Consider the following 17805-nt stretch of genomic DNA (forward strand, 5'->3'; position numbering starts at 1 on the left):
CAACTAGACAATGCAACAAGGCAACTACATGACAAGGCGACAACTAGACAAGGCAAGAACAGGAGGTGACAAGGCAAGAAGAGGACAAGGGAAGAAGCAAAAAATGGGAAACTAAGGAAGTAAAAAAAGTGAGAACTGAAGTTTGAAGTCTCAGTTGAGAAGCTAAGAAGGTGAACTAGACAACTAGACAAGGCAAGAAGAGGACAAGGTGACAAGGTGAGAATGGGACAAGACAACAAGACAACAAGACAATGTTGTGGTTATTTCTCTTCATTTCTATTCAATCTGCACTTCTACTTAGTGTCATGTGACTGATGAGTTGCTCTTTACTGTTCTTACTTGTGTAATAACACTAAAGTCAACTCAGACTGAGGTATCTGCTGAGATACAATAGACAAGGCTGGTGGCAAAAATGCAGAACTGTGAAGTAAAAAAAGTGGGGACTTGAGTTTGAAGTGTAAAACTGAGAAACACGATACGTCTATTGTGATGTATCAGCTCTCAGTGCAAGCTTATATACACTTAATGTCAGTTCTATGCCAAAACGCGAGCGGTAGCCAAAGCGTGAAAACAAAGGGCCAAAGCGACATTATGTTCACCGTCGATTGCCCCAAAAGCGCCTCCTTCCCAAAGCTCTCAAAGCACAAATGTACGGTCCTGGGACCGCCAGTGGCATCGGGCTGTAACTTCCAACATGAAGTTGAGAAGGTGAGAATGGGAGAATGGGACAAGAGGACAAGGCAAACAAGGCAACAAGGGAAGAAGACAAGAAGACAAGAGCTGGACTCGGGAAGAAGCAAAAAAAGGTTTGGAACTGTGGAACTGTGGAACTTGGTGAGGGACAGGAGAAGGGGACAAGGGGACAAGGGGACAAGTAGACAAGGAAGTAAAAAAAGTTAAGAAGGTGGTGGGGAAGAAGAAGTGGATAAGTGGGTAAGTGTCAGGGTTCAGCACCCTGCCCTAGGGTGCCCCAGACTCCCCAACCAATCCCTTCCTTCCATTCCTTCATTGTTGCCTTGTTGTTGCCTTTCTGTGTTGTGTACACACGCGCGCACGGGATAGCGTGGGAACTTTCTGAGCGAGCAGCTCACCCAGAATGTTCCCACGGGTCACAGCCACAGTTCTGGGCGAGCAACTCGCCCAGAACGTTCCCACGCTTACTGGGCACTGCCACCTGGATGTTCCCTCCGGGTCACACTACACAACTCTAGGAGCTGTATAGTTGTGGGCATGTGACCCATTCCTTTATATAGCAACCATGCGGGGAGATGAGACCTTTACCCTTCTTCTCATCTCATGCCCCGCATAGCCAAGTGTATATATTATAGGTTAAAAACACCCACTGGTTCGGGTTGGGGGGGACCCTCGGGGCCCTCTCAAAATCCCCCCTATCGTACACAACTTTGAACTATTGAAACGACAGAAGCCAAACCAAACAACATGTATCATTGGATTTCACCATGTTTGATTTGCAATCATTTGAGTGACATGGTATCTCAATCACACATCAAAAGACAACATGATAATAATTGCATGCAAGATTTGATCATGGGTCAATGTACAATGAGTTATATGTAATGGTGTTGATATACTTGAGGGTTGTTGTATTATTGAGCGCACATGAAAAGACGACATGATAATTTTCTGCCAAATTTGATGATGGGTCAATATACAATTGTTATATAATGGTGTTGGTATGTTTGAGGGATGTTGTATTCCCAAGCGCGCGTGAAAAGACGACATGATAATTTTCTGCAAGATTTGATGATGGGTCAATATACAATGTTATATCATGGTGTTGGTATATTTAAGGGACGTTGTATTCCCAAGCGCGCATGAAAAGACGATATTACAGAACCCGGCAACGTTTCCTAGGACGCGCACTCAGCCCAGGATTCTCTGCTTCATCTTCTGATGACTCAGAATCAGCACGGAGGGATGCCTCTGAAGCTTTGTGTGCCAAAGAAGTGGAGGGCACTCGCTCCTTCATGGGTGGTACTCGGAAAGACTCCACAATGTGAAGGGAACGGCACTCATCACCCAAGAAATATCGCACTGCACAGAACACAGGGCACATGTGTGGAGGTTGGGCTAGGTGCTTGGAAATGGTCGCAAGCCTAGACTCCAATACCTCCTTCGGATGGCGCCTCCAGTCCATCTGATAGCGACTTCCAGGCTTGAATGCATTAGGTTTGCAGGCCTCTACCAGGTGGAGTCGGGCAAGGACAGCAATGGTGACCCCTTTCCTCTCTATAATAATAATATTATCATCATAATTGTGATACAGATAGCTTCAGGAAGCACTCACGGAGCTTGGTGTTGAACATGGTCATCACCTCTGCATTTTTTCCTTGCTCAGCAGTACGGGAGGCCAGTTTGATGGACTGAGTTCGGGCCTTCTGTTCGTGTCTCCGCCACCAAGGACTGTCCTCCACCAAAATACCGCAAATGTATATCAACCAGAGGTGGAAGAGTGGTGGCTTTGCTTTCCACCCTGATTGAGTCTTCCCATATTCACGATCCCATACAAGGCTGTTGGCATATTCAACCATGTTTGCACCCTTTGCCTGTTCCGCTGGAATCTTCTCTTCATTGTGTTTGACCCGATGGAAGGGAGCCCATGCAGTGAGGATGAACGCAGCAATGAGGCTGATGTGGAATCTTGCATCCGACATATCATAGCTCTCGGTGACCCAATTCGTGAGCTCCTGAGACATTGGGTCCTTCAAGATGTCTTGCTGGATCCAGTCAAGTGGAAGTCGAGAACGTTTGATGACCCATGTAAGGTCACCAAGCCTTGCATCAATCCAGTTCCATGATGCCTGTGGGTTTCCCTCTGTAATCTGGGTGCTGGCAATGGAGGCTGCAAGGCGATCTGGATCAGACATGGTTCCCAGATCAGGTCGTCTTGCATTCCTGCTGGGGTATATCAAGTCCACCCATGAATCATACTGTGCCCATTGACTCGACCTCCCTGTGGGAAACATGGTGGAATGTGGATATCGATACATCCGTCTTGAATCCATCTGAAAGACAACAGCCTCAATGCAGAACTCCTGTTGCCCTTGTGAGGATGATGTGTGTGGGCAAAGGTCTCGCAATGCCTGGAAGACTTGAGTGCAGACTTCCGCAGCAGACCCTTGTCGAAAGAAGGGTGCTCCAAGGCCCTTCCTTGTTGATGATGATTTTTGAACAAGGTCAGGCGGTGTGACCATTGCATACAAGCCACGGACCCATTCATAGACATCAATGCGGGGCAGGTTCTTCAAAATTGAGTGTATGGCTTGAGAGGAGGTAGCAAGTGTGAGAATCTGGCACTCTGTGGCCACTTTAGAATTGTCAAAGGGGTGTGCCCTGGACAAGAGTTCCTTGAGTGCATCAGCTTGGATATTGAGGCGACGTCGGTCATCTCGGTCTGCAGTTGCATAGCTTGCATTCAGGGATTTCTTGATTCCCTTCTCAATTTCATAGAGGGCATCTGTCTCAAGCATTTCAACCACATAACTGGCTAGTGACTGAAGGATTTTCTCCTCCCTTGGGAGGGAGGTGGGGAGATGTTCGGTGGTGTGAAGACCAAGGCGGATATGCTCAATGAAGCAGGTGGCTTTCATACGCTGTGAGTGAAAGTGAAGGGGTGGGTCAGTACTCGGCAATGGAAATTCATGCATGATTGAAAAAGTGGGTTATTATCGTAGTTCCATTCGCGCATGGAATGACAACAACTTCTCTGTGGTGAATTTTTAGAAAAGCAGTTGTACTTCCATGCGAGCACAGAACTACGACAATAATTTCCCAATCTATTTTCAATACCAGGCATAGCCTATTACTGATGTACCCCGTGGATGTTTGGGCACCCAAATATAGCCTATAATCGTGGCTTTCCAACGGTACTAATAATTTAGAATTCTGCTCAGTGGTTGCCGAGTTATTCATCAATGTTTGCATGTACCCCCTTGTACCCCGATGTACCCCGCACTTTTTCTCAGCAGTTTACTTTAAAACACCACCGGTAAATAAGATATGTTTTAGGGGCTACTAGGGCCTACCAAATGCGAAAGAAACCAAATGAATAGCTGTTGTCATTGCTGAGTTATTCACAAAACAATTGTTAGGGGGTACAACTTGAAAGAATGTAAAATATCTCAGGAGCCAGGGACTCTATTGACATGTATCTTAGACCAAAGTAGGTCTATCTTAATCAATAAACACTAATATGAATTATCCAGATTTTTGTGGACACTTGGGCTTTTGGGGGTACAGCAAGGCAATACCCAATTACCCAACTAATGAATTCTACAAACATTTTAGCCTACAGAAATGGAGTAAAATCATAGTTTTCCAATCGTACAAACCATATGAAATTTAGTGCAGCCATTGCCAAGTTATAGGGGAATCTTTGCAATGTACCCTGTTGTACCCCCTTGTACCCCATCACCTTACTCAACAATTTACTTCACAATGCTGAAACAAATACACAAATATCATTAACATTGCTGAGACCTGCCAAATGCAAAGGAAACCAAGTGCATAGCTGCCCAGGTTAGAGGACTATTCAAGAAACAACCTTTGGAGGATGCATCTTAAGCAAATGTCAATTATCTTGAGATCTAAAATAACTACAATAATTCCTTTAGACCAAAATAGGTCTACTATTATCAAAGAATCCTAATATCATTTTTTGGGATTTTATGGGCCCTTTAATTTCTTGGGCTACAAGGGGGTACAAGGGGTACAAAAGTTAAAGAATGGAGAATATCTTTGGATCTAGCAGACCCATAAAGAAGCTGTTTGCACCAAAATAGGTCTACAGTCATCAAGAAATATTAATGTGATTTTTTTGGATTTTTTTGGAGCCTTTGATTTTTGCTACTTGATGCATATTCGTCGCGTCTGGGAAAGTATTTTGCATTTTTCTCAATGATTTATTGGTCAATTGTGGAAATAATTATACATTTGGGAAACTATTTTCAAGGACTATCCATATATGTAAAGTGTGTTGAGACCGTGGGAATCAGTGGTGACGGCATTCAAGACAGTGAGGGTGATGGTGCACAGACACACTGGACACACAGCCACAGAGCAATCCCCTGGGGGATTGGGTAGGTGGGAAATTCCGTAGCGTGAGAATTTAAATGGAAATTTCCGAAAGGGCTATCCCACTGCGGATAGGTCACATGATCTTACTTTCGCACTTGCTTGCTATCACCACAACACAACTGATCTGTCCACCACACCTGCAATTTTGCGCAAAATCCCTTGAAAATGGTAAGATGCATTGTTCATGTTGCTGCCTCTCTAGATCTTCCAAATCTCTCCACAACATGGGTTCTGAGCTTGGATTTTGTGCAATTTGTGTGAAAACACATGTTTTGCCAAAACCTGACCCAGATCATAGTGGATCTGGGTCCAGCTTGATTGTTTCATGTCTGTAGGACATACAAATGCAATCTATCATGTTGGGAGAGGTGTTGGCACTGAGTCAAACCCAGATTTGTTGAGGCAACTTTTTATATATATTTTCCCCCAAGTCCTTACTTACATAATCTGTAGGAAATGGAAATGTCCCCTGAATACCAAATTGACTCCCAAAAATACATCAGCAGTGCAGCCCTCCCTGAGGTAGCCCTGGCCCAAGAACAAACTTTCAACACGAAGAAGGATGACTCTTGGTTGGGTAAGGTCAAGGTATATTATTTTATTTTTTTCATTTTATTTTTGCTGATGCCCATGGCAATGCAGGTCAGGTTGTCTCAGATGGAGCAGCTCCCTGGCAACCGGGAGGTCCAACCGGAGTTTGTTAAAAAGTATTTCGCAGCATGGGGAATGAACATCACCCGTGACAGACACCCTATGGCTGGCATTCTCACATCAGAGCCAGGCAGTGTGAGGCTGGGGGCTTCAGAATTCTTGCCATCACACCTCAAGGTCTACCTGTGCCATGGTCAGCATAGGAAGCGAGTCCTTGAGAATGCCATCCAGTTGGCTTTGACCAAGGAAACAATGGCAGAGAGTGGAGATGAGGATCCTGAACCCCACGAGTTCCAACTCGAAGAAGTGCATCAGCATAAAGATGCATTTTGGACAATGGATGTCTACCGAAATTGTAAGTTGTGCATCTTTCATCCTGGCCTCCACACAATAATTATTTTCCCCACCACCGAAGCCTTAATGACCGATTCCATGTTTTTCACCTGGGTACTTCAAGATAATGCCCCTGTGGAAAAGGCTCCAAATCTGTTGCTTGATTATGTCAATGCCTATGGAACCTTTGTCAACAGCGACCGAGTCCCGACTGGCCTACAGAGGAGAGCATGGTGGGCAGGGATGCTTGGGAGCAACAATTCACTGGAGCCTTTGAGGCCTGTCCTTCGTTCAATGGAGATGCTGAGGGTTATGACTCTCATGAGAAAGGTCAAATGGTTCATCCAATACACAAAGTCGTCATTTGTAAGGCATATGGGGGGGGGGATGCAAAATGTAAGTTGAACATTTCCCCCTTTTCTCCTACTCTTCTTGCTCACTCAGTCACTTAGTTCTGGGCAGCTGCCTTTGAGATTTGTCTCTGGCACCTAGCCATACTTTGCTCTGATGGTCACATCCTTGGACCTGAGGATGACAACCAAACGTTCAACAACATCGACCATGACCACCTTCCCCCATCCTCACGTCTCTCCCAGCTCACATTCTCAAACATCAAAGAGGACCTTCAACATCCCAAAAGGGGCAAAAATCTGATGAAGTGGAGTTGGAGCCAGTTTGAGAGGGTCCAGAAGGTTCCTGGTGAATTCCCTGGGAACTTACTTCAACCCAAGGGAGAAGAGGAGTGGACGTTTGAGCCTGGGATGGTAAGCAACATTTTTCACTTGCATAAAATCCCAACAAATATGCATTCCACCTCAGTTCTACCACCCTGAACATCTGCTCACAAAGTCTGGTCCACTGGTGACCCAGTTTGGAAATGCCAAGTATTGCATGGAGACTGTAAGCAACTTGTCTTGTCATATTTATCTATTAATGGAAAACTGACCTGGCTCAGTTTATTGCATGTGTGTGGGGGCCCAACGAGTTGTTCAATATCACCATGAAGGGGGGCAAGCATGATGAAGCTCACTTTGATGCGTTCTTCCTTCCCAACATTGCTGCCTTCTTTGACACTCTGATCCCCCACCTGGTGAGCAACGTAACTTGGGATGACAAAGTTCCTGAGCTCCCTGAGAGAATGGGAATCAATGGGACTGGGTAAGTGAGTTGTGTGTCATTTTGCAGCCCCACTGACATATGCTGCATTAGGTTGTTCAGTATCTGCTTCACAATGCATCTGACCTTGTCCGGGTGGATGAACATAACTCTTTAGGAGCAGACAGAACTTGCAAGGATCGAATAACGTTCATGCTGGAGACAAACAGTCAATGGTATGGCCTTATTGCTCCCTTTGTTCCCTCCACACCCAGTGCCACATACACGTTCCCCTTGAGTGGAGTGGTGATCAAAGACAAGTCACCATCAGGGAAACTGATCCAGCTGGTGCAGCCAGAGTTCCAAGGGTATAATCACGTAAGTAGGATTTTTTTTTTTTTGAATGTTGTGTGTTGCTCATCTGTGCCCAAGCCTCATCACCCCTTGCCTGGCACTTCCACTCAGTATCCACCTACATTCCCTCCCACAGGTCCCTCAACTCCTCCATTACACCCACTCCCAACCCACCCCAGGCCCTTCCACCACTCGACCCAAAACTCCCCCTCCACACTCCACTCCCCAACCCACAGCAGGCCCTTCCACCACTTGGCCTAAAACTCCACCTCCTCCCCATTCCACTCCACCTCCACCTCCACCTCAGTCCACTCCACCTCCACCTCCACCTCCACCTCATTCCACTCCACCACCTCTACATTCCACTCCACCTCCCCATTCCACTCCACCTCCTTCACATTCCACTCCACCACCTCCACCTCCTCCACATTCCACTCTCCAACCCACCCCAGGCCCTTCCACTGCTCAGCCTAAATCTCCTCCACCTCCTCAACATTCCACTCCATCATCCCATTCTAAAGCACCCTCTCCAGTAACACATGCCACTCCAGGTCAAGCCCCCAGACCTGAAACCCCACCTGCTGTTACACCTGGACCTTCAGCTGCAGCTTCTGGTCCCACCCCACCTCTGGCTTTTGCAGGGGTGTACCTTCCACCTCCCCAACATCAACTTCCACTGGCTTCAGCCCCAGCACCTCCACAGCCTTCTCATCGTCGTCGTAAAAGAAGATCTACTCCAATCTTTACTGACACTGAAGAAGAGGGAAGTGAGGGAAGTTCTTACTCGAACAAGGTGAAGAAGGGCAAGGGGAAACAGCCCATGACAACCAAGAAGAAGGTCAAGGTGGTCAAGTCCAAGGAGGAGGTTGAGTCAGGGGAGTCTGATGAAGAGTCTGGTGGACAATCAGGACCCAAGTATGACAAGATTCTTGCAGTGCTTGCTGCATTCAAGGCTCCAGATGCCAACGAGACATTTGGCCTGAGCCCTGAACAGTTGGAGAACTTGCAGGGTTTCTGGGGAATACACTGGAGAAACGGAGTTTCTTGATGAAGTCCTCAAATCACATATTAATCTGAGATGGAGGAGAAGGGAGCCAGATGACTCAGAGGAGGGCCATCAAGAGTGGGTTCAGATGAGGAGTGTGAGTCAGGGAGGGTGGTGCCATCTGCAATTCCCTTGAGGCAGATGAGCCTTGACTCACTTCCATCCTACCCAATGGTTGAGAGGCAAAGAAGCCCACAAGTGCTGGTGCCTGCCACTCAGGAGAGTGATGAAATGGAGGAAGACTAAGGTTCATGTAAAATATATGAATTTTTAGAACAATTGCCAACAAATATGTACAATGAATAATGAAAAAGGAATTTAGTCATTGGCATAAGGTTTGAGCTAGTTTTTCGATGTGCTGAAAGCACTGTCCCATGCTTACACACTCAGGCAAGGCCAGAACTCAAGGAAATGTACCATGAAACAAAGGTACCCAGAAAACCAATGCAAAAACCGATGTTTCCAGATGAGCTTGAAGGACAACCACTATGCACCCAGACAAGTTAAAGGGTTCATTGGAAAGAGGGAGATTGGTTCTCAAGGTTCACCAAAATTCACAGAAACACATCTACATGTTATCAAGTTATTCATCAAACAGTCCAATGACTTTAAGTGCAAGGTAAACCAACATTCATGGAGTATATAGATTGGAAATCCATGATAACAAAATATAAAACAAAATATTGTAGTGAGAGCAACTGCGTGGATAGTTATGTATCACCAACAAGCCAATGCACAAGTCCAATCAAAAGGAAATAAGAGAGATAAGCAGGTCATATCTGCAAATAATTGCCCTCCTCCACCAATGTCCATCATCACAGCACCCTCACCCATCTCCTCCATCTGGTAGCATCCCTTCCCGACCTCTCCATTCAATTCCCCTGGTCCATAGCTTTCTGCCAATACCATATTTGTCCCAAATGGTTGAGATTTGACCAAGTGGTGGGTGTGAGAATCATGAAATTAGCCTGTGCACACCCACAAAGGTTCCCAGGTCAACTAATATCTTTGATACTTTTTCAATTATTTTGCCTAATAAGGTGCCCTCTAAAATAATTATTCCTTATATCCTGTACATAGCACATTTTTGAATAGAAGTTCACCCTGCGCTAGGATGTGTCAGATTTTGAGTGAGTGTGTGGAATTCCAACAGTAGGAATAAGGGCAGCTGTCTAGCTCACAACAAGTGAGTAGTGGATTGTCATATCTCTACAATCCCAACCTCCACTCCATGCTCCCAGAACTCTGAAACTGACTCCAGAGCCCCACTTCCCTTCCATCACCTTCTCCTTGCTGACTCCCAAGAGATTATCCCACCTCCGGCTCCAACACCACCTTCAGTCTGACTCCAGACCATTCCAGGTCCAACCTCAACCTCAACACCTTCCAGACGAGCCCACAACATCTATGCTCCCAACTCCAGACCTCCACTCTGGAATCCTGTTCATGTCTCTGTCTCCGGAACCTCTGGTCTTAGCTCTGATCTCAGACTTTGACCCCACCTCCACTTACATATACCCATTGTATTGGTTAGCCAATTCCATTTATAGATACATGGGGAGTCTAGGCAGGGGCCAGGCAGAGCTGACATAACAGGGTCAAGGGTTGTGTCAGAGACCAGATCTGGGAGGAAAGATGATGTCCCTGTAATGGAGGGCTTCAGCCTCAGCGACTTGTGCCAGGAGTGCTGTGCCTAGTAACATGTCAGTGCCCTAATTCACAGACTGGAGAGAACTCTAGAAGAGGGGGGAAAACTCTAGTTGATTTTATCACTGAGGTGTAACATATCTACAAGTTATGTATATATAGTTACAAGGGGAGTCTAGAAAGCAGGCCTGTAAATGGCAGGGGCTGGCAGAGTGGAGCTAACGGAGTTACAGGTTAGCTGACTGAATATTACCAACAAGTTGGGTTATGGGGTTTAGCAGGGTGACAGGCTATAACCCAGAAGTGGAAAGGAGGGATTGGCCCAAAGGTAGACTTGCAGGGAAGGCAACTAAGTTGCCTAGCAGAAGCGCGGGTGCGCTTGCAGACATCGGAGCTGTCCTGAGACCTTTGGGATTCCGTACTTAGGGTGTAGGTAATAAAGGGGTGGTGACCATTGGGGGAGTCAGAGGGGATTATGGAGTCAGTGGTCCAAAGGCAGACTTGCAGGGCCAGCAACTAGATGAGGTGGGAGTGTGCTTGTGGACGTCAGAACTGTAATATGGAGGGGTGGTGACCATTGGGGGGCTCAGAGGTGAAGACGGGATTCAGGGGTTCCAAGGTTGGTGTGAGCAGAACTGAGGTTGTTGGAGATGGCCAGAGGTGGTGGCAGAGGATGGATATGACAACAAGGAGGCTTACTGTTAGAATGGGTGGATTCAGATGACTCTGGAGTGGAATTGGAGACTTAGCATGGAAGGACCTCGGCCTCAGCGACTCAGGCAGAGCGCTGTGCCATTGCTGGTTGTCCTGGGGTCCCTAATTTCGGATCTAGCAGAGGGGAAGTCTCTTGGGGGCATTTCAGGTCGATTTTGGACTGAGGTTACAAGTTACTATGTACATTGTATATAAGGAGGGGTCCCGAATCAAAAGGAGCAAGGGTACTCCGAAAGCAGACAAAGGGAGCTGGAAGGAGGAACAACACTGAGGGTCAAGGGTTTGACTCAATGGTGTTTCCCAAAGGAGGAGTGAAGGGCCAAGGCCCAAGGAGGAAGGAAGGAGGATGGGAGTGGGGAATGGCTGACTGACTGAATAGAAAGGAAGCAGCTGCCCAAATAGGAATGAGGGAGAATAGCGGAATTGAATGGAGCAATGCAATAGTTGCAAGGTCCAACATAAGTCTGGAAAGTCCAAACTCGGAAGTTAAACTCCAGAATATTGGCAAACGTAATTAAATGGAAGGAGCTAACCAATGGGTATAAGCGGAGGTGGGGTCAAAGTCCAAGGTCCGAGCTAAGACCGGAGGTTCCGGAGACAGAGACACAACCAGGATTCCGGAGCGGAGGTCCGGAGTTGGGAGCATAGGTGTTGCGTGCTTGTCTGGGAGGTGTCAAGGTTGAGGTCGGACCTGGAATGTTCCAGAGTCGGACCAAAGGTGGTGTCAGAGCCAAGGTGGGATAACCTCTTGGGAGTCGGCAAGGAGAAGGTGATGGAAGGGAAGTAGGGCTCCAGAGTTGGTTTTGGAGTTCTGGGAGCCCGGAGTGGAGGTCGGGATTGTATGACACTTACAGATGTTGCACAAGTAGTCAAGAGTGTATGATGATAGTAGGGGTTCACCTGTCTTTGTGACCCCATGACTCAGTTTATGGGGAAGCTGGAGATCATCATCCCAAAGGGGGAATGGGGAGGGCAGTCCAAGGTGAATGGCCTAGCAGAGATGGGAGTGTGCTTGTGGACATCAGAGCTGTCCAGAAGCTTCAGGGTTCCATAACTAGGGAGGTGTATCTGTGATATTGGAATTTGAGGGTGGTGATCATCAGGGGGTGTGGAGGCAAATGCAGGATTTGGGAATCATGAAGTTGGTGTGGGAGGGACAGAGGTTCTTGGGGATGGTCAGAGGTGACAGGAGTATGGAAAATATAATGGAAAATTCTGAAGTGAACAGCCACAGAGCTATCCCCTGGGGGATAGGTAGCATGGGAAAATATCATGGAAAATTCCGAAGTGAACAGCCACAGAGCTATCCCCTGGGGGTTGGGTAGTGAGAAATAAATGGAAAATTCCGATAGGTCACATGCTCCACAGCTAGATTATGTCAGCAACTGCATAGCTGTTCTTCTTTCTTCCACTCTACTATCTGGCTTCTTTCTTCCACTCACTGCAAGCTTATCCCTGGCAACAGCACCTTGAGAACTTGTGGGTAACATGGTACATGGTCCTTGGCAGCTGTTCTCATCACTCTTCATCTCTCTGGGCCACCATAGCTTCACAGACACCTGAAATCAGTGAGTCCTCAATATCTGATCATGCAAGTTGTGGCTTACCTCCTTTCCAGCCATGCCCAAGATTATTTCAAAGCTTGTTAAGAGAGCTAACCAGGTGTAGGTCAACCTGTACCAGTTGAACAGATTTTTCATGATTTTTCTTTATCTTAGGGAATCCCTCAAGTGTGGTCAGTGCAACCAAGTGTTCCCAGATGACACTTCAAGGAAGTTGCATGTGGCCAAGACACATCAAATGGAGATGACCATCAGGGAGACTGTGTTGCATCGCCAAGATGATGGAAAGTTTCATTGTCCTGAATGTGACTATTCCAACAATCAACCCCACAATTTTCGCCGCCATCCCTGCATCCGCTCCCTGAAGGCCAAGTCAACACCCCCCACCACTACTATTATGTTGCCAACCATAAACCATCATAACTCTTTGTCACCCCACCAAGCCCCTCCACCACTGCACCCACTACTGCCCCAACCCCTGAGGTTGAGATGCAGCTTGTGGACAATGATGATTATGATGGTGGAGACTATGAAATGGATGTTGAGTCTTCAGCTCCTGAGGCTCTCATTATCTCCACCAGCAAGCTGATCGAACCTGAGGCCCTTCAGCCAATTCAAATTGGGATCGATCCTGAACATTGCATCATTGTGTGCAAAGCCTGTAGGTGTGGTGTGCCAAGGCAATCATTGACCAACCACATCACCCAAACACACAGTGGTGCCACTCACATCCCTTCTGGCTTGCAAGCCATCCTTGACCACTACAATGTACCCAAACACATTGATGTACCCCAATCCAAAGTCCTCCCAGTTGCATTCCTCCCCATCATCCCAGGTTTTATGTGCAGTGTTCTTGGCTGTGGGGCTGCATCTGATGTCTTGTCTTCAATCACTCGCAATCATGCTCAGACAGAGCATGCAAATCTACCTGCCCAGAAACGCATTGTTGAGAGTCTTGTTCAAGTGATTTTTCGTGGACGCAAAGGATATCAAGTGTGGCCAGTAGATCCCAACTATGCCACAAACTCTGGCATAGAGTTCACACAAGCTCTGGACTGCATGAAACAGCATGACAAGTCAGGGTGGGATGATGGAACAATTCAGGCCCCAAGGATCCTCGCCATATCAATGGATTCCTAAGGGACTATGGGTGGCTCAGGGTTACAGAGGGAAGGCATTATAGGAACCTCAGTGAATTGGTTGAGCCCCCAAGCCAGAGGAACCCAGGATTATTGGCACTCAAGGAGAGGATGGAGGGATACTTTGGCAGAATCAGGGGTGACATTTTGGGAGGAATGGCCCTTTTGATTTTGAGATGGGTAAACACACCTGAAGGGTAAGATCCATCATTTACCAAGACACAATCTAATTCCATCATGGTTGTTCAGGGACACTAATCACAGGCCATTTGGGCATGTGCAGAATCAGAGTACACTACACAAATACCACATGTTTTGCTTCCAACTAGTCTGCTTTGTCCTTCGTCACCTGTCCCTTGATGAACCCCCCATCCCAGTCCAGTTCACTGCCTTGCAGAAGGAAAAGGCATCCAATCTTCAACTTACACTTGATCATCCAGATGCATACACTGAGGAGATGTGGGACAGTGCCATACACTCGCTTCTGGTTGCGATCTTCTTTTCTAAGCCTCACACAGCAAGCAAGCATGCTGACAAGGATCCCCTTCACATGGCCCTCATTCTCATGAACGTGAATGCAGATGATGGTGGCAACTTTAACCGTTGTTCTGTGATTGCTGGGAAGCTCTCTGGGTTCCTTCACATTATGCGCCTGGTTGCTGTGAAGGAGATTAGGAGACAGGCTGATGAGAAGGGGGATGTGGAGGATGCAGAGTTTGAGTGAGTGTGCTTGGATTTGATTAGAGTGCCATGACTGACCTGTCTCTGTGAAGGGTCTGCAAGGGATTCTGTCGCAAGTGGCTGAGGCAGGGAGAATCCAGTCCATTTGACATGGTCTACTCATTGGACCAGTACTGCACCAAGGTGGCCTATCAAGAGAGGCATCTTCCTTCAACTCTGTGGGATGACAAGCACAGGATCATTGCAGTCAAGGGAAAGAGTGTGGATCTGGCCGATATTCCAAGGGCCTACAGTGCTGTGATGGATCGGGCCAAGTCACTGTTTGGGTGGCTCATGACTGGTATCAATGCAGAGCTGGAATTCCCTTACAAATTAATTGGGGATGATCTAGAGTTGGGTTGGGTTGGGTGGCAAAAGACAAATCGCGTGTTTTAGAAATCGAGTGTTTTAGAGAAGTTAATGAGGATAGGGACAGAGCAAAAGGGAGGACCTTATCCCACAAGAGATACAGGTGCTTTCGTCTGAGACTCATCAGCTTTTTGCCCTTAAGGTATATATACTTTATGGGGAGGTCTGTGCACAGAAACAGTGGGATGTTTCGTTAGAAACATCCCAACATGCTTAAATAAGCATTGGAAATGCTTAATAAGCATGCACCAGGGCTAATCCGAAAATAGAAGTAATATATAGTTTATATATGTATATAAATGTTTATATTGTAACCCGATATAGTAGCAACTGTTTGGTTGAGTTGGGTGGTTGTATTGGGTGGTTGGGGTTTGGTTAGTTGGGTGGGGTGGGTTGTTTGGGTTTTGATCCCCCAAGGCCTACAACTTTATACCACCCCAAACCCTTTCAGATTAGCATCCCCATGTATCCATGTCTTCAGGTAGGTCATTATGTACCTCTGAATGTGATGCTAGGACACTTTTTCTCCAGGAGTTGGTAAGGTCTCTTAAGTTAGAGACTCTTTTCCTACTCACTAGGAGATCACAATCTAGGAAATCAGATTTGTGCAAGTCAAAAAGAAGCCTTCGCTTCCAACCCAGGACAGGAGCTTTCTCTTCCTCCACGACCCAGGAGAGTGGTCCTTTAACGTCCTGAAATCTTTTGACAGAAGGACTTGGAGGATCAGTACATCTGATAACAGACTTTGGCTTGGGGACATACTTATCCTCCTCCTGAGGCAGCCTGTCACCCCATACCTTAGCCTTGTACTCATCTGTCCTTAGCCTCTTGGTCGCTTCTGAGTCAATTGACCAGTACGAAGCAGTACCATCTACCTTTTGGTAGTGGGCCCAGACAACTCTCTTGCCTTGGATCTTGTCTGGCAGGTCAGGCTCTGTTCTCCTCAGAGTCAACCACTTCCAGCCATGTCCAACATTTGCACAATCTGGGGTGTTACACCATGTTACCTTGTCATAGTGTGTTGCCCAGGTTTTCCTGATTTTGTCCCACATCTCATGGACATTGAAATCTTCCCATGCTGGGTTAAAATAGGATTTAAGCACCATAATTCCTCTAGAGCCATCTTCAGGATCACTAAGCCTGTTTTGCCATCTTATGGAGGTGTTGTCTCTTATCCTATCTAATCACAGTAGGTATTATGAATCATAATACTTGTGCCATGGCGATTTTTTGGTATCATAAAAAAGAGAAAAATCACACCTTTCCAACGGTGAAACGGGAATGGAAGTCCGGTAAACGGTTCAGGAGTTATGGCCAATTCATTGTCGTGCCCAGTCGTGCCCTAGTTGTGCCCTATCGTGCCATTGGCCAGTACTCGGCCAGTTCTCAGTATTATGAAATATAAACGAGTGTCCAAAGGCCGTATGGATCTTCTCTACAAGATGCAAAAAACCCCGAGTGAATAGCTGCCACGGTTACTGAGTTATTGAGGAAACAAAGTTGTGCCCTGAGTTTTAGTGTTTGAGCTCAAGTTGAGAATCGATTCATTTGGGGTGTATAGCATATCAAAAGGTAGGTATTGAAAATCTATACACGATGCAGAAAACCCTGAGTGAAACGGGTCACTGGTTGTGAAGTTATTCACGAAATAAAGTTCAAACATGGGACCATGGGCACAAGTGGAGGGCACAAGTGTGTTTATTGAATAGCTCGAGAACTAGAGCAGCTATTGACTCAGGGTCTTTTGCATCCGGTGGAGATTATGAATACGGCCTTTGGAACATCAACGATGCCTGATAATACGGAGAAATGGGGGAGAAAACAGCAATGGCACAAGTAGGGCACGATTGACTTGTGCCCAATCGTGCCATGGACCATTATTCATCCATTTGTCGGTATTATCAGGCTTTGATGAATGTCTAAAGGCCGTATAGATGCCCTCTACAAGATGCAACAAACCCGGAGTGATTAGCTGCCCTGGTTACCAAGTTATCAAGGAAAGAAAATAGTGTGCCAAGTTGTGCCCTATCGTGCCATTGGCCAGTACTTGTTGAGTTCTTAATATTATGACATATAAATTGGTGTCCAAAGGCCGCATGGATCTTCTCTACACGATGAAAAAAACTCTGAGTGAAACGGGTTACTTGTTGTGAAGTTATTCGAGAAACAAAGTTGGACAATGGGCAAATGGGGCACAAGGCACAAGTGTGTTTATTGAATAACTCGGGAACGAGAGCAGCTATTGACTCAGGGTCTTTTGCATCCGGTGGAGATTATGAATACGGCCTTTGGAACATCAACAAGGCCTGATAATACAGAGAAATGGGAGAGAAAACAGCAATGGCACAAGTAGGGCACGATTGACTTGTGCTCAATCGTGCCATTGGCCATTACTCATCCATTTGTTGGTATTATCAGGTTGCGACGGATGTCCAAAGGCCGTATAGATACTCCCTACAGGGCTTAAAAGACTTTGAGTGAATAGTTGCTCTGGTGACTGAGTTATTGCAAAAAGAAAGTTGTGCCAACATGGCACAAGTCGAGGGCACAAGTCTGTTTGTTGAATAGCTCAGGAACCAGAGTAGCTGTGGACTCGGGGTCTTTTGCATCTTGTAGAGGATATCCATACGGCCTTTGGAACATCAAAAGTGACTGATAATACTCAGAAATGGGGGAGAAATTGACAATGGCACAAGTAGGGCACGATCCACTTGTGCCCAATCGTGCCATGGGCCATTATTCATCCATTTGTTGGTATTATCAGGTTTTAATGACTGTCCAAAGGCCGTATAGATACTCCCTACAGGACGTAAAAAACTTTGGGTCAATAGTTGCTCTGGTGACTGAGTTATTGAGAAAAGAAGTAGGGCCAACATGGCACAAGTCGAGGGCACAAGTTTGTTTGTTGAATAACGCAGGAACCAGAGTAGCTATGAACTCGGAGTCTTTTGCATCGCATAGAGGATATCCATACGGCCTTTGGAACATCAAGAACGCCTGATAATACTGAGAAACGAGAGAGAAATCATCAATGGCACGATCGACTTGTGCCCAATTGTGCCCTGGGCCACCACTCATT

At 46.5% G+C, this 17805-nt stretch overlaps 3 protein-coding genes across 3 annotated transcripts; 2 read left to right on the forward strand and 1 right to left on the reverse strand.

The window, feature by feature from the left end:
- Nucleotides 1–1849: 1849 nt before the first annotated feature.
- Nucleotides 1850–3668, reverse strand: EI90DRAFT_3141706 (uncharacterized protein; the record flags this gene model as incomplete). The annotated part of the gene is made up of 2 exons (XM_039064983.1): nucleotides 1850–2250; nucleotides 2309–3668. 2 exons carry the CDS (start codon nucleotides 3666–3668, stop codon nucleotides 1850–1852), a joined length of 1761 nt encoding a protein of 586 aa, XP_038907375.1.
- Nucleotides 3669–5240: 1572 nt separating this feature from the next.
- EI90DRAFT_3109200 (uncharacterized protein) lies at nucleotides 5241–8888 on the forward strand. The gene is made up of 12 exons (XM_039062634.1): nucleotides 5241–5265; nucleotides 5554–5685; nucleotides 5740–6103; nucleotides 6164–6477; nucleotides 6534–6845; nucleotides 6901–6981; nucleotides 7037–7198; nucleotides 7291–7554; nucleotides 7609–7666; nucleotides 7710–8540; nucleotides 8563–8657; nucleotides 8678–8888. Exons 2-12 carry the CDS (start codon nucleotides 5554–5556, stop codon nucleotides 8819–8821), a joined length of 2757 nt encoding a protein of 918 aa, XP_038907376.1. The 5' UTR covers nucleotides 5241–5265; the 3' UTR covers nucleotides 8822–8888.
- A 4719-nt stretch (nucleotides 8889–13607) lies between these two features.
- EI90DRAFT_1801140 (uncharacterized protein) lies at nucleotides 13608–14832 on the forward strand. Its single transcript, XM_039052214.1, has 3 exons — nucleotides 13608–13834; nucleotides 13887–14357; nucleotides 14411–14832. Exons 1-3 carry the CDS (start codon nucleotides 13749–13751, stop codon nucleotides 14751–14753), a joined length of 900 nt encoding a protein of 299 aa, XP_038907377.1. The 5' UTR covers nucleotides 13608–13748; the 3' UTR covers nucleotides 14754–14832.
- Nucleotides 14833–17805: the final 2973 nt, after the last annotated feature.

Source organism: Cantharellus anzutake, assembly GCF_015039405.1.
Source record: "Cantharellus anzutake strain C23 chromosome Unknown EI90scaffold_410, whole genome shotgun sequence".
Classification (NCBI taxonomy): Eukaryota; Fungi; Basidiomycota; class Agaricomycetes; order Cantharellales; family Hydnaceae; genus Cantharellus; species Cantharellus anzutake.

Bases quoted from the DNA above. Each gene is read 5' to 3' on its own strand.
- EI90DRAFT_3109200 (XM_039062634.1), top strand. From the start codon at position 5,554: ATGGAAATGTCCCCTGAATACCAAATTGACTCCCAAAAATACATCAGC. The intron at 5,686-5,739 runs GTATATTATTTT...ATGGCAATGCAG, and splicing joins CTTGGTTGGGTAAGGTCAAG to GTCAGGTTGTCTCAGATGGA. The intron at 6,982-7,036 runs GTAAGCAACTTG...GACCTGGCTCAG, and splicing joins CCAAGTATTGCATGGAGACT to TTTATTGCATGTGTGTGGGG.
- EI90DRAFT_1801140 (XM_039052214.1), top strand. From the start codon at position 13,749: ATGGAGGGATACTTTGGCAGAATCAGGGGTGACATTTTGGGAGGAATG. The intron at 13,835-13,886 runs GTAAGATCCATC...ATGGTTGTTCAG, and splicing joins TGGGTAAACACACCTGAAGG to GGACACTAATCACAGGCCAT. The intron at 14,358-14,410 runs GTGAGTGTGCTT...GTCTCTGTGAAG, and splicing joins GTGGAGGATGCAGAGTTTGA to GGTCTGCAAGGGATTCTGTC.